We start from the raw sequence: 12,091 nt of genomic DNA, 5'->3' as shown, positions 1-12,091 counted from the left end.
TCAGCCTGCACAAACTCTCCCATGGTGGACAGCTGGACTCCCTCCCAGAAATACATTTTAAAAAAGCAGAAAACCTGAATTTGGCTTTAGCTTCATCACAGCCCTAGCAAGAGGCTCAACCCCCAGCATCCCCAAGATCAGCATGGATTCAGCTCCCTGCATCCCAGCACTGCCCTGGGGTTTCCCACATCCAAGATGCAGCAAGGAAAGCCCCAGGAAGCCCAAAAGTTTTGCCCTGAAGTACCAGCACCAAAACAGACTTCCCACAGTCTGGTGCTGGGTTCCCAGGAAGTCAGCTCAGAGCGACTGGGGGCCATTTGGGGCTGTGGAAGGGCCTGCAAGGGAGTTGCTGGCGGCATTTTCCAAGGTGACAGGTTTCACCCAGCCATGCCAGGTGGAAGAGGCTCCTGCCAAGCCAGGGCATGCACTGCTGCTAGAGCTGTGGGGCTAGTGAGAACCTGCTCACCTTGCCAGGATGCACACGTAGCACGTTAAGGCACAACCCTCCCTGGGGCTCCCTGGGGTGCCACGGTGGCATCCGGCTCCTCCACCATGATGGGGTCCCCATTAGGTACAGGCTGGGGGTCTTTCCCTGTTGGCCAGTCAGATCCCTACCCAGGATGTGCAGGAGACATGGCTTCCCATGGGGACAAATGTGATGACAATAACTCATCCTCTGGCCTTTCCAGGCCATCACCTCTTTGGGCAATACCTCTCCCAAAAGAGATGCTGATCACCAAAACCAGCAAGCCTGGGCTAATATTAGGACCTCCAGGCTGTGGGTGAAGTGCTGCCAGACCCTCATTTATTAGGGGGAAGGCATATGAGAAAGGAAGGACAAAGATGACTGTGGTGTTTAGCTTGGAAAATCCCAACAACCTGCCCCTAAATTAGCTGGGGAGCTGGAGCAGCCAGCAGCTGGAGGCAATGCAATTCATATCCTCTGAGGACTGACACAGAGGGAGGCTCATGGTGTGGACTCACCATGTGTTAGAATTGCTTCACTTTTTTGATGTTCAACAAAAGACTGAGACATTGTGTTCCTGATCCTGCTAGCCTAGTGAGACAGTCCAGCCCCGGAGCATGGCCATTCCAGCACAGCCCCAGGGAAAAGAAACACCCAGAAAGCCAGGAAGAGACTGGAACATCCCAGGGAGCCTAGGGAAAATGGCAAACCCCAAAACCCCAACAGAAAAACCCCAAAGCAAGACTCTGGAGAAAAACACACCGTGCCTGCAAGGACACAAGCACTTCACTAGCAAAGGCCTGGGAGTTCAGGACTTTCTCATGTCTGCCCACCCTTGCTGCCCTAGGAGGTTCTGGAAGGGATAGAAATGCCCTCTTGGTCTCCATGTCCTTGCTGCACCATCAGTCCTATTCCACCTGCCCCATCAGGCTTAGCCCATCACAATCCCATTTTGGCCCTGCATGTGTCCTGGGCCAGAGCCCTCTTCCAGACCCAAAGGAGACAGGGGAAAGTGTAAAATTATGTAGTGTTTCCTGTAATGCCTCATTCAGCAGCAACATCCAAAATAAATACCAGGGATGTCCAAGCAGGCAAAAAGCTTCATCAGCCTTTCAGACAGAGAGACCTGGAGGTGAAGCAGGCAATTGTGCTGCTGCAGTGTCCCAGGAACATCACACCCCTGCTTGCATGGCCACCCTGTCCTGAGGATGGCCTGGTGGTTATCCAGGCCTCTGGGCTATTGGTGGCCACATCCAAACCCCTGGCTGGCGCTCCCACCCTTGGGGACTTTGGGTTATTCCCCAGAAAAGTTTGTTTCAGAGCATCCTCAGGAGACCACATCACCTGCTGCCACAGAGGTGGTACCAGACAGTCTGCTGCCGCTGTGTTTGCCGGTGCCTGCTCATTCATCCCTGCAGCCACAACTGAAATCCCCCCCAAAACTGCCTCTTGATGAGCTTGCTATCACCTGACCTCCAGAGTGGTACTGCAAAACCTGTAGAAAGCCCCATAAACTATAAAAAGTTCCTGTTGTGTTCCCTCAAACTCTCTGTAGCAAACACCAGTCCATGTCTTGTTCCTGAGGACTGGGAGTTGGTGGTTGCAACAGAAAGGAATTAGCTCCTCCATCCTTGTACTTCCTCCATATCTGTACCTGCTCCACTGCCCTGGCCCTGCCCCAGGAGGGTACCAAGCAATGTGTCAGGATGAGCAGAGAACAGCAATATTTTTGAGCTTGTTCCAAAACCACCAAGGGGCTTTGGGATGGAAAAATTTCAGCTGCTCCAGCACCTCCATCACATGGTGTGCAACTTTCTGATGTCTCTTATTATAAAGGGACAACCAGCCCTCACACAGCATCACCTGGAACTCCTGACTCCACAGTTATCCATCATTCCATCAGGAAATGCTCCCTGGCCCATGGAGTGGAAAAGATGTAAATCTGGCAGGGATTTCCCCAAGTCAATACAGAAACATGCTTCCTAATGAAGAACAAGGGGAAGAAAAACAGGATAGCTAGCTGGCTGTTCACTGCTGTGGCACAGCTTTCTTCAGGCTAAAGTCCATGTTACTGTCCTGGAAACCTTCTCAGGGGTGTCTTCTGGAAAGAGCCTGAAACCTGGCTCCTGACTTCAGCCAAGAGAGCTGGAGCCCCAGCACTGGCAGGATCCAACCTCACCCACAGGCATCACTCACCCCATCCTTGTGATGGGACTGAAATACTCCATGCTGCTGTCACACATACCCCCATGAGCCATCTCCTCCCACACTTCAAATCATGCTGGCACCAGTCACACTTTGATTAATCCTTCCTCTGTCCCCAGGAGCAGGGACCTGTGTGCTTCCTCACACACGCACCCACTCCACTCACCTCCCTGCTCCCTATACACTGACAGTCCCCCGAGTCTCCCTTCTCAGGGGTCACCCCTACTTTGGTAAGAATCACAGTATCTCCCCATTTTAGCCCTACATCAGTGATGTTCTCTGCTTTGGGGCAGTTTCCAGCACCTTTCCATCCCACCCTGGGAGTGGGGCTTTCCAGAGGGCAGGATCCATCCTGGATTTGGGCGATGCCCAGCAAGACCCAAAGGGGCAAGAGAGTCCAATCCAGGCTGGATGGAGCCAGCACCACTGTCACCATACAGACACCTCTGGAATGGCCCTTTGTGAGCAGTCACACACAGAAGGGTGCTGGGGACCTTAGGTAACGTGAAGAGGAGTCAAATATGGATTTTCATCCTTTCCTCACCCTGAGCCACCCCCTCACCAAACACACCACAGCCTTCCCATTACCCCTGGTTCAATGCTGATATCCCTCAGGGGTGGATCGGCCCTGGAGCCCCTCTCTTCCCACAACTCTCTTTGAGCCCCTGGGTGTGATGGGGAGGGGTGACTACCCTTCCAGCCCACCTGACTGGTCTCCATCCCTCCTTGTTCTGCCGTGCACAATCCCCTTTGCTCTCCAGAAGCCGGGGAAAGCCCCCAACGAGTGCAGCCCCCTCCACCCCACACTCCCAGCTTCCACACATGCCCCGAGTCTGCCAGTTCTCAGCTTGGGTTCCTCAGCACATCCCTTCAAGGGTTAAAAGCTTTCAGGCCCCCATCCCAAGGAGAAAAAGAGTTTCCTGCTCTTAACTCCTTCCTGCCCTCCCCTTCTCCCCCCTTCTGAGCTTTTTGCAACCCGGTGGATCCGATCTGGTTTGAGTTAACTCAAAAGGGAAAGGCTTTGTGTGCGCCAGGCTCCGACTCCAGCGACTTTCAGCAGAAAGGCAGGGTGATTTGAATAACAAGACTAATTGGATTTATAAAACACAGCCCCCCCCCCCCCAACCCAAGACTCTGCACAGTGCGACAAAGAAAACACGCTAATGAAAACCATGCCGCTGAAAGCCGAGGGCGAGGGACGAGCCTCCTGCGGGCAGGCGCTGGCTGAGACCTGACCGTGTTGTGGCATTTGTGGCAACGCTCTAAATACTCCGGGGCAAGGGGCTGGTGGAGGAGCTCCGATATGGCTCCTGACCCTACGTCCCGCAGCATGGCTGGGGTGGAAGGGGGGCTGGTGGCAAACAAGGCAGCCCTTCCTCCTCACGCTGTGGCATTTTCCCCCAGCTCTCTGCCCCATCTCCTTCCCCATCCCAGGTACCCCCAGGAGAAACCACAGGGCAGCGTTGCCCACTCACCAGCACAAGCAGAGCAGTGACAGCAGGACACAATCTGACCTTGGACACGCTGACAGCCCCAGGTTTCGAAGACCCAGGGCTCAGCTCCCCAGAGCTCCCCTTTCCCCTGCACAAGCTCTGCTGAAGGGGAGAGTGCTGCAGGGCCCCCCTCATTGCACCACAGAGCAGCTGGATATCACAACTCAGCTACGCTTCAGGGCAGACAAGAGCTGAACCCCGAGAGAAGGGGCCTCCCTCTGCTCCTCGCCTGCACCCACAGCTCCCTGGCATCCAAGGTGGCCTCTAATCCCGACTCCATCGCCTCCCTCTGCCTGCACGCAGACAAATGCCCAAGCACAACTTTGCACTCCAAAAAGTCCGAGTTGTCTCCACCTGGCAGGCACGACGGAAAAACCACCGAGACCTTCTCCTTCCAGCTCCTGTTCTCATGGAGCTGAAAAGCCGATCTCCTTTGAAGTGTCCCGTGCCCAGTAGCCCGGGCTGAGGAGGAGGAAACATCTCCTTGCTCCCAAGCAGGAAAACCACAGACCCCCAAAGAGCCATGGCAACTCCCCAGGGATTTCGGGAGAAGCAGAGCCTAGAATGACCAAGAAAAGGAGCCTGGAGCTGACCCAGGGAGTGGGAGAAGGGCAGAGAGCATCTCCCTGGTCCAGGGAAGGGATTTGGGGTGCAAATCCAGCCTGGTGCAATCCAGTCCGGCATGCTTCTGCAAAGGGATGGCATCTTTCCTCTAGCTTGATCTCAATAAGAGCATCCTCTGTGGCTGGGGAGCCCAGGCTGAGGATGCCTCAGCCCCTGGCTGAGGATGCCCAGCCCCATTTGCATCACCAGCAACTGGAGCCCCAGAGCTGGCTGCCTGCCTGGTGCCAGGCACACCAACAGCAGCTGCACAAATCCTGCCCTCCCGGTTGGTGAAGGGGAAGGGTGAGGATAGGGGGAAGTCTCCCCCTTGTCACCAGAGCCCCTGGGGTTAATCCCAGGATCGCATTCTTCTCCCACACCCTTCAGCTCCAGGAGCAGGTCAGAGGAGACCAGACTGCACAGACTTGTGGTGGGTCAGCCCTTGGGGTCCTGCCCCCAGCAGGGACCCTGTGATGATGACTATGCCCTGCAAAGGACATCCCTGGGCTGTGTGAAAAGCCCCATCTCCAGGGATAGGGACCCCATCCAGGCCCCCCAGGAGAGGGAAGGGAGCAAGTCACCCCCTCCAAGTTCAGGGACCCACCTAGATGCCACTGCCCCTCACATCCCCCTGTGTCCCCAGCATTTCTGCCAGGGAGGGCAGTATCCCCCTTCCTGCCAAGCAGAGAGACCTGGGAAAGAAGTTGGAGGATGAACAAGTTCTGAATTAGTCCTGAATGGGGGGGGGGAACCGGGAGGGGGTGGGGAAGAAGAAGAACAACAAAAAGTGGTTTTTGTGCTTAGTTCTGTCTTGTGGGTTTAACCCCCTCCAGGGACCCCCTCCCCCAGCCTGTGACAGCTACCCCAGGCTGACCCGTGTTCTGCAGCTGGGGGTCACCGGGGAAGGGGCAGGGGAGCAGAGGGGCCGTGGGACAGCCAGGCAAGGGGAGGGCAGACAGCTTGTAGGGGAGTCCGGGTGTGGGCATGAAGCCAAATGTCCCCCGCTTTCCCTCTGCGCTCTCCAACTCCCCGAGCTGGTTGCCTCGGGCTGATCTGTCATTGATTCCTGCCAGGGGTGTGGGGACACCCCCCCCCCCCCCCTTTAAATTCCTGCTATTGTGGAGTGGGAGGCCGGGTTGGACCTGGTTGTTTAGATGACATCACCGAGCAGGTTGGGTTATAAAATGAATGAAGCAGAAAGCCCAAGTTCACTAGCTCGGCACTTCGCAGGCGGCAGGAGGGACCTCGGGGCTCCGCTCTGAACTTTGACTCCCGTTGGTCCCGGCCTCTCCCCGGGGCTCCCTTGATTTCCCGCTGCCCCCCCCCTCCTCCCTCCCCCCCCCCTTCCCCCCCCCCCCCGATCCCTCTCTCGCTCGGCTTCGCAGGATGCAGATCTCACCCTTGCTGGCTGGTGGACTTTTACTCGCTCTGCTCTCCGTCAGGCTGGAGGCGAAGCCGGCGTCTCAGCTCCCACAGAAGGTACGGCTGGAGCTGCCCCCCGGCTCTCCCTGCTCTCCCCATCCCGCCGAGGGTCCTAAGAGTGCTGGGGGGAGACGTGGGGTGACTTTGGGGGGGAGACGTGGGGTGACTTTGGGGTAGCAGAGCCAGCGCGAAGTGGGGTTCTCCTTCTTCGTGGGCTTTTTGAACACTTGGAGTGCTTCTCCAGCCTGTCCGAGGCGTGCGTGTCCCGGGAACATCAGCCCGAAGCCACGGGCTGGAGAGGGACACTGTGTGCCCCGCACACTGCAGGATGGGGTCCAGGGAGGGCAGCAGTCACACCGGACCCCCGCGCTGTGCCAGGCACTGGGGAAGGGAAGCAGATTGGGAGCGGGGTGGGCAGCAGGTGCACGGTGGGCAGAGCGCGCGGCCAGCGCCCTCCAGGCAGCGCTGCCCGAACCGGCCAGGCAGGGGCACCCAGGGTGTCCCCCGAGAAACAGGCACCCCAAATGGGGGTGTCCTAGGGAGGTGGGTGTCCCGCGGTGCTGGAGGAGGAGGGATGCACCAGAGGCCACCGACACTGGGTGGCACTGCCCAGACATGGACTAGGGGGTGCTCCGGGACAGCGGTGGGACAGGACTGGGGGTGTCCCTGTAAGGAACTGGGATGCAGCTGCAGAGAACGGGGTGATGCGAGAGGGTCAGGGAAATGAAGGGGCATGAGCAGCCCCAGGGCTTGGTGGGCAGCATCTCTGAGGAAAAAAGGCAGGGGGCTTAGAGATGAGGGGGCAGTAAGGAAGGGGGTGTGCCCCCCGTAATTGTGGGTAAGACTGGAGGAATGGGGGGGTCCAGAGAGGATTAACCAGGCGGGGGGCAGCAGTAAAGGGGAACCCTGATCTCGCCACTGCTGCTGGGGACATTCTGCAAGGCAGGTGTGTGGAGAGGACAGCTCAGAAGCAGTGTGAGACCACGGAGCTGGGCTGGGGGGCAGAAACACACCCCACCACCGCCCACCCGCCATAATCTGAAGGGGCCTGAAAGCTGGCAGGGGTCCCCGCTGGGGTCACTGAGTCCCCTGCCAGCTTTCAGGCCCCTTTACATTTGGGGGAGCAGGGGGTGTCAGTGGCAGCAGCAGAGCTAGGGGCATGCAGCACCACCAGTGCTTTCGAAGGGTTGACGGCAGTGGCCCCAGCAGGAGCGCGGGGTGCCGCGCAGGGAGCAGGGCAGCGCCGGGAGCGGGGAGCAAGTGAGGGGGATGCGCTGGCCCAGGGCAGGGCGCGTGGATTTGGGGACGGGGGAGGATGCCCCGGGCCCAGGCGCGGGTTATAGGCTGCACCGCGCGGGAGGGCTGCGCACGGAGCCGCACCTCGGGGCTGCATCGCTGGCGGGGGGGAACGCACCGAACCCCGCTGCGGGTCCCCAGCCCTGCCTGCTGGGGGGGCGGTCTCTGGCGGGCGGCTGCTCTCTGACCCTCTGTCCCTCTGTCCCCCCTCCACAGGCCTCCCGCGGCTCGGCGGCAGCGGCGGCGGGTCCGCCCGAGGCGGCGGCGGAGCGGGAGAAGGAGCGGGAGAAGGAGCGGGAGAAGGAGCGCGGCGGCGGCGGGTCAGGCCCGCGGGAGGCGCGGGAGGCGCGGGCCGAGGCCCGGCCGCGGGCGGGCTGGGCGCGGCTGCTGCAGGACCCGCCGGGCCGCCGCCACAAGGGCCTGCACAAGAAGGGCCTGGGCAAGGGCTGCTTCGGCCTCAAGCTGGACCGCATCGGCGCCATGAGCGGCCTCGGCTGCTGAGAGACCCCTGGTGGTGAGTGCGCGGCCGGGCCGGGGCTGCGGGGCGCCGGTGGGAAGGGCTGGTAGCCCGCTGGGCCGTCCGCGAATCCCGGCGTTGGTGGTGGGTGAAGGGGAGGACCCCCGCGCTGGCCTTCGCTGCGCTCCCAGCCCTCCAGCAGCCCCCGGCCGCCCGGCTGGCCCTGCCCAGCTCTGCAGAGGGATCAGAGATCGGCCCCTGCGGCGGCTCAGGCTGGGTTCTCCTTGGTGCGAGCGAGACCCGTAGGCTCCGGGGAGGATGCAGAAGGAGCTCTTGTGCAGCCGTATGTTCCCAGTTGCTTCCTGGGGAGGCACAGGTGACCCGTGGATAGGCATTGGGAGGGCAGGTACCCCCCACCTGCCGGTGGTGGGAGGGTAAGGGAGGCACCTGTCTCAGCTGTGCTTCAGTTCTTTTAATTGAAAGGGAAAACAATACATGAGTTCCTTAGGGGTTCCCTGGTTGCGGTGACAGCCAAGAATAGTGCTTTCCTAGCTCAGGCTTTGCATCCAGGCAAGTTCTGGGAAGGTGGGAGTTCTTCCCCCAGCACTCCACAGCCACTGTGCTTAGGGAATGGTGGGCAAGAGAAGCATCACTTCCCCGCAGTGACCTGTGTGGGTAAAGCACGGCAGCTCCTGCCCTGCCAGCTCCCCCGAGGGTGACACTGCTCAGGCCTGGTCCCTGCCAGCAGGCACACGCAGATGAACTCACATGTGGGGAAGCCCTTGTCCACTGCAACCCTGGCCACTCTTCCCTGGCACAGCACTGCCCTGCTCAAAGAGATGTGCCTTGGCCCTTGCAGCAACATCATGGGACACAGAGGGGACCAGATCCAGGCATCCTGCTGCTCTGCAGAGCAATGGGAAGAGCAGGGCACAGGGGTGCCTGCAAGATTCCAGCGATGGTCCATGGCTCTGCCCAGAGGATTGGGTGCTGCTGCTCTGCTCCATCATGTAGCAGCTCCTCAGTATTCCCATGGAAATGCCCAGCTCAGGGCACACACACACAGAGTGTAGCCAGCTCATACCCATCCTGTAGTTAAATTCTCACCAGGAAAAAAAATATTCTGCTAGACCTAGGGCCAGGAGGAGCAGCAACGCCTCCCTCAGCCTCTCCCCTGAACACCAAAAAGCCAGAAAACAAAGGATTAACTTCTTCCCTGCTTTAGCACGAGGGCTTGTTGACTTTAGCATCTCCTAGCCCCACAGCAGGATTATTCTCACAGGGGTTTCTGCTTGGCATGGGTATAAGGTATTGTATGGCAAGTACTAACAGGCACTTTGTTCTCATTCTTCACAGGGCTTTGAATCCATAGTCCATTTCTCCTACCGTGGCCAGACAGGGCCATCCCCCAGGCAACGCCTAGAAGAGCAGAGATCTCCCCTGGAATGGACAAAAGATGTGGCTGTCTTTTTCTTTTTGGTACGAGGAGTCATGGCACCAGCTGTTTTGGTTTTGTTATTTTTTAAAAAAAAGTGCTCTCTATCTTATATATATTATATATACAAACACTCACCAAGACAAGGGACAGTGCTTTTCCAAGAGACTGATGAAGCCAGCTGTATAACGTTGCTGTTTGTAAATTCATGTCATGCATAAATGTATTTATGTTGTAAAGCTATTTATATATTGTTTATAAAGAGATATTTATAAAAAAAATTATTTATGTAACTAAATGAAGTCAGGCATTGTAACATTTTTGTCCTAAGTAGTTGAAAAACTTAAAAAAAAAATCATTCCATGTGGCATTTTGTAACCTGTCTTTATTTGTCAAATTCACATACAATTTAAACGTCAGATTGCTTGATTTTAACAGTTAAAGAAGAAATTGTATGGATGTTTTAGAAAAGTCAGGAGTGAGAGAAAGGCCAGCTGATATTTTAAGCTTTGATCCCTGTGCCGGTTTTGGCTGAGATAGAGTTAATTTTCTTCTTAGTCGCTGGTACAGGGCAAAGTTTTGAATTTGTGCTGGAAACAGTGTTGATAGTAGAGATATGTTTTAGTTACTGCTGAGCAGGGCTTCCACAGAGTGGAGGCTTTTTCTGCTCCTTACACGGATCTGCCAGCAAGCAGGCTGGGGGTGCACCAGAGGTTGGGAGGGGACACAGCTGGGACAGCTGACCCCAACTGACCAAGGGGATATTCCACACCATATGACATCCTGCTCAGCATATAAAGCTGGGGGAAGAGGGGGGACATTTAGAGTGATGGTATTTGAAATTATGGAGCCCTGCTTTCCTGGAGATGGCTGAACCTGAGATGGCCTGCCAATTGGAACCCTCTCATCAACATGCCATGTCCAGGAAAGCAGGGCTCCATCGTGTGTAATGATCCCTTGGGAAGACAAACACCATCACTCTGTGTGCGTCCTCCCCTCTTTCTTTTTCCCTCAGCTTTATATGCTGAGCAGGACATCATATGGTGTGGCATATCCCTTTAGTCAGTTGGGATCAGCTGTCCCAGCTGTGTCCCCTCCCAACTTTTTGTGCACCCCCAGCCTACTCACTGGAGAGGTGGTATGAGGAGCAGAAAAAGCCCTGACTCTGTAAGTTCTGCTCAGCAATAACTAAAACATCCCTCTACTGTCAACAGCACTAATCCAAAACTTCACCCCATAGAGAAGAAAATTAACTCCATCCCAGCCAAACCAGAACACTCCCATATGCAAAAATAAATGTGTGCCCAGTCCAGTGATGCTCCACCAGACCTCATCCTGTCTGGTGCTGTGTGCAGCTGCAAGCCTCTGCAGAACCCAGTGGAGCTCCCTGCGAGAGCACACACCCTTGGGCAACTCATCTATACCCAGATCCTGAAGGGCACCTGTAGAAATAAGCCCACCATATTCAAGAGCCCAGACCTGGAGCAACAGCAGCGCAACGAGAACAGTGTTTGGCCTAGATGCATTTTAACCTCTTCCAGGCTGCAGGTTTGGGTCCAAATTTCATCCCAGAACTATAGCTGCATCACTGGGCCACAAATGGAGACATGGGCCCTGCCAACAGCAACAGAGACCTCACTGGATCTGGCCCCTGGCTGTGCTCCTGGGAACGTCTTTGAGCTGGAGGTGCAGTTATTCTAGGATCCAGCAGCTCTCTAAGTATCTTGTTGATAGTCCCATTCACCAAACCTTTGCTCCTAAGCTGTAAAGTCCCTTCCTCCAGCAGAGATTTATTTAACTGTGCCTGGGACAATACACAGACAGAGCAAAATGTACTGAGGGCTGCGTGGTAAGGATTCACGGCCACACCTGTTGCCACAGCTTCTTGCTATGTAAAGTGTATGAAATAAATCCTTAAAATTACTCGGGAGCTCCAAAGGGAACAGTGAGCGAGGGGGTGGGGAGTGCAGCAAAAACACAAACTCCTCCATGAAGGCTCTTTGGTCTCATTCTTCAAAGAAGCCTTAGAAAAAAAAGCGTGGCAGGCACCCAGCCCAGCCGTGACAGGAGTCACAAATTATGCCCTGACCATTGTAGTGGGCTGGAAAACAACAAGCATTATGTTCTGCTGGGCTCCAGTGCCTAGGACAGGGCAAAAAGAAAGTCACCCAGATCTAGAGGCAGAGAGATCTTTTTTCCTTAGCAACCACTGGGAAACCATAGAAACCTCCAGCCAGACTCTCCCCAGCTATTTGAGAACATTAGGTTTAAAGAGTGAGAGGATTCATCCAGACACCCAGCAGCTCAATCATGAGGTTAGGACTGTGCACGTGACATTTGTAGCCTTGTCCGAAGCAAAGCCTCTGTCAGAGACAGGTACCCACCTCGTGGTGCCCAAAGAGTCCAGCTGGATGGTGAGCGGCCGCTGATGGAGCATGTTAAGACGGTGCCTATGGGGAACAAAATCAAGACCCTGGGAGGTTGGATGGGAAAGAAGGAGGATGGGCTGTTAGTATGCTTGGTGCCCTGCCTCAGGGTCAGTGAGAATCCTCCAGAGATGCCCTCCTGAGATGTCTGTAATGACCATCTGCTGTCAGAGCTCTGTAAGGCAAATACAGCATCTGGGAAAGTTACTCTACCAGCTCTGCACATCTTTAGAGGGAAGGAGGGGCTGTGCCAGGAGGTCCTAAAGGGATGTCCATCAGAGAGGACTG

General features: G+C 56.3%; 1 protein-coding gene across 1 annotated transcript; it reads left to right on the top strand.

Annotated features, from left to right (window-relative positions):
- The first annotated feature begins 6,153 nt into the window (after positions 1-6,153).
- Positions 6,154-9,725, top strand: NPPC (natriuretic peptide C). Its single transcript, XM_051626859.1, has 3 exons — positions 6,154-6,246; positions 7,702-7,999; positions 9,299-9,725. Exons 1-2 carry the CDS (start codon positions 6,154-6,156, stop codon positions 7,984-7,986), a joined length of 378 nt encoding a protein of 125 aa, XP_051482819.1. The 3' UTR covers positions 7,987-7,999; positions 9,299-9,725.
- Positions 9,726-12,091: the final 2,366 nt, after the last annotated feature.

This window comes from Apus apus, chromosome 8 (genome assembly GCF_020740795.1).
Source record: "Apus apus isolate bApuApu2 chromosome 8, bApuApu2.pri.cur, whole genome shotgun sequence".
Lineage (NCBI taxonomy): Eukaryota > Metazoa > Chordata > Aves > Apodiformes > Apodidae > Apus > Apus apus.
This window is presented reverse-complemented; position numbering and strand designations above follow the sequence as displayed.

Bases quoted from the DNA above. Each gene is read 5' to 3' on its own strand.
- NPPC (XM_051626859.1), top strand. From the start codon at position 6,154: ATGCAGATCTCACCCTTGCTGGCTGGTGGACTTTTACTCGCTCTGCTC. The intron at 6,247-7,701 runs GTACGGCTGGAG...CCCCCTCCACAG, and splicing joins CGTCTCAGCTCCCACAGAAG to GCCTCCCGCGGCTCGGCGGC.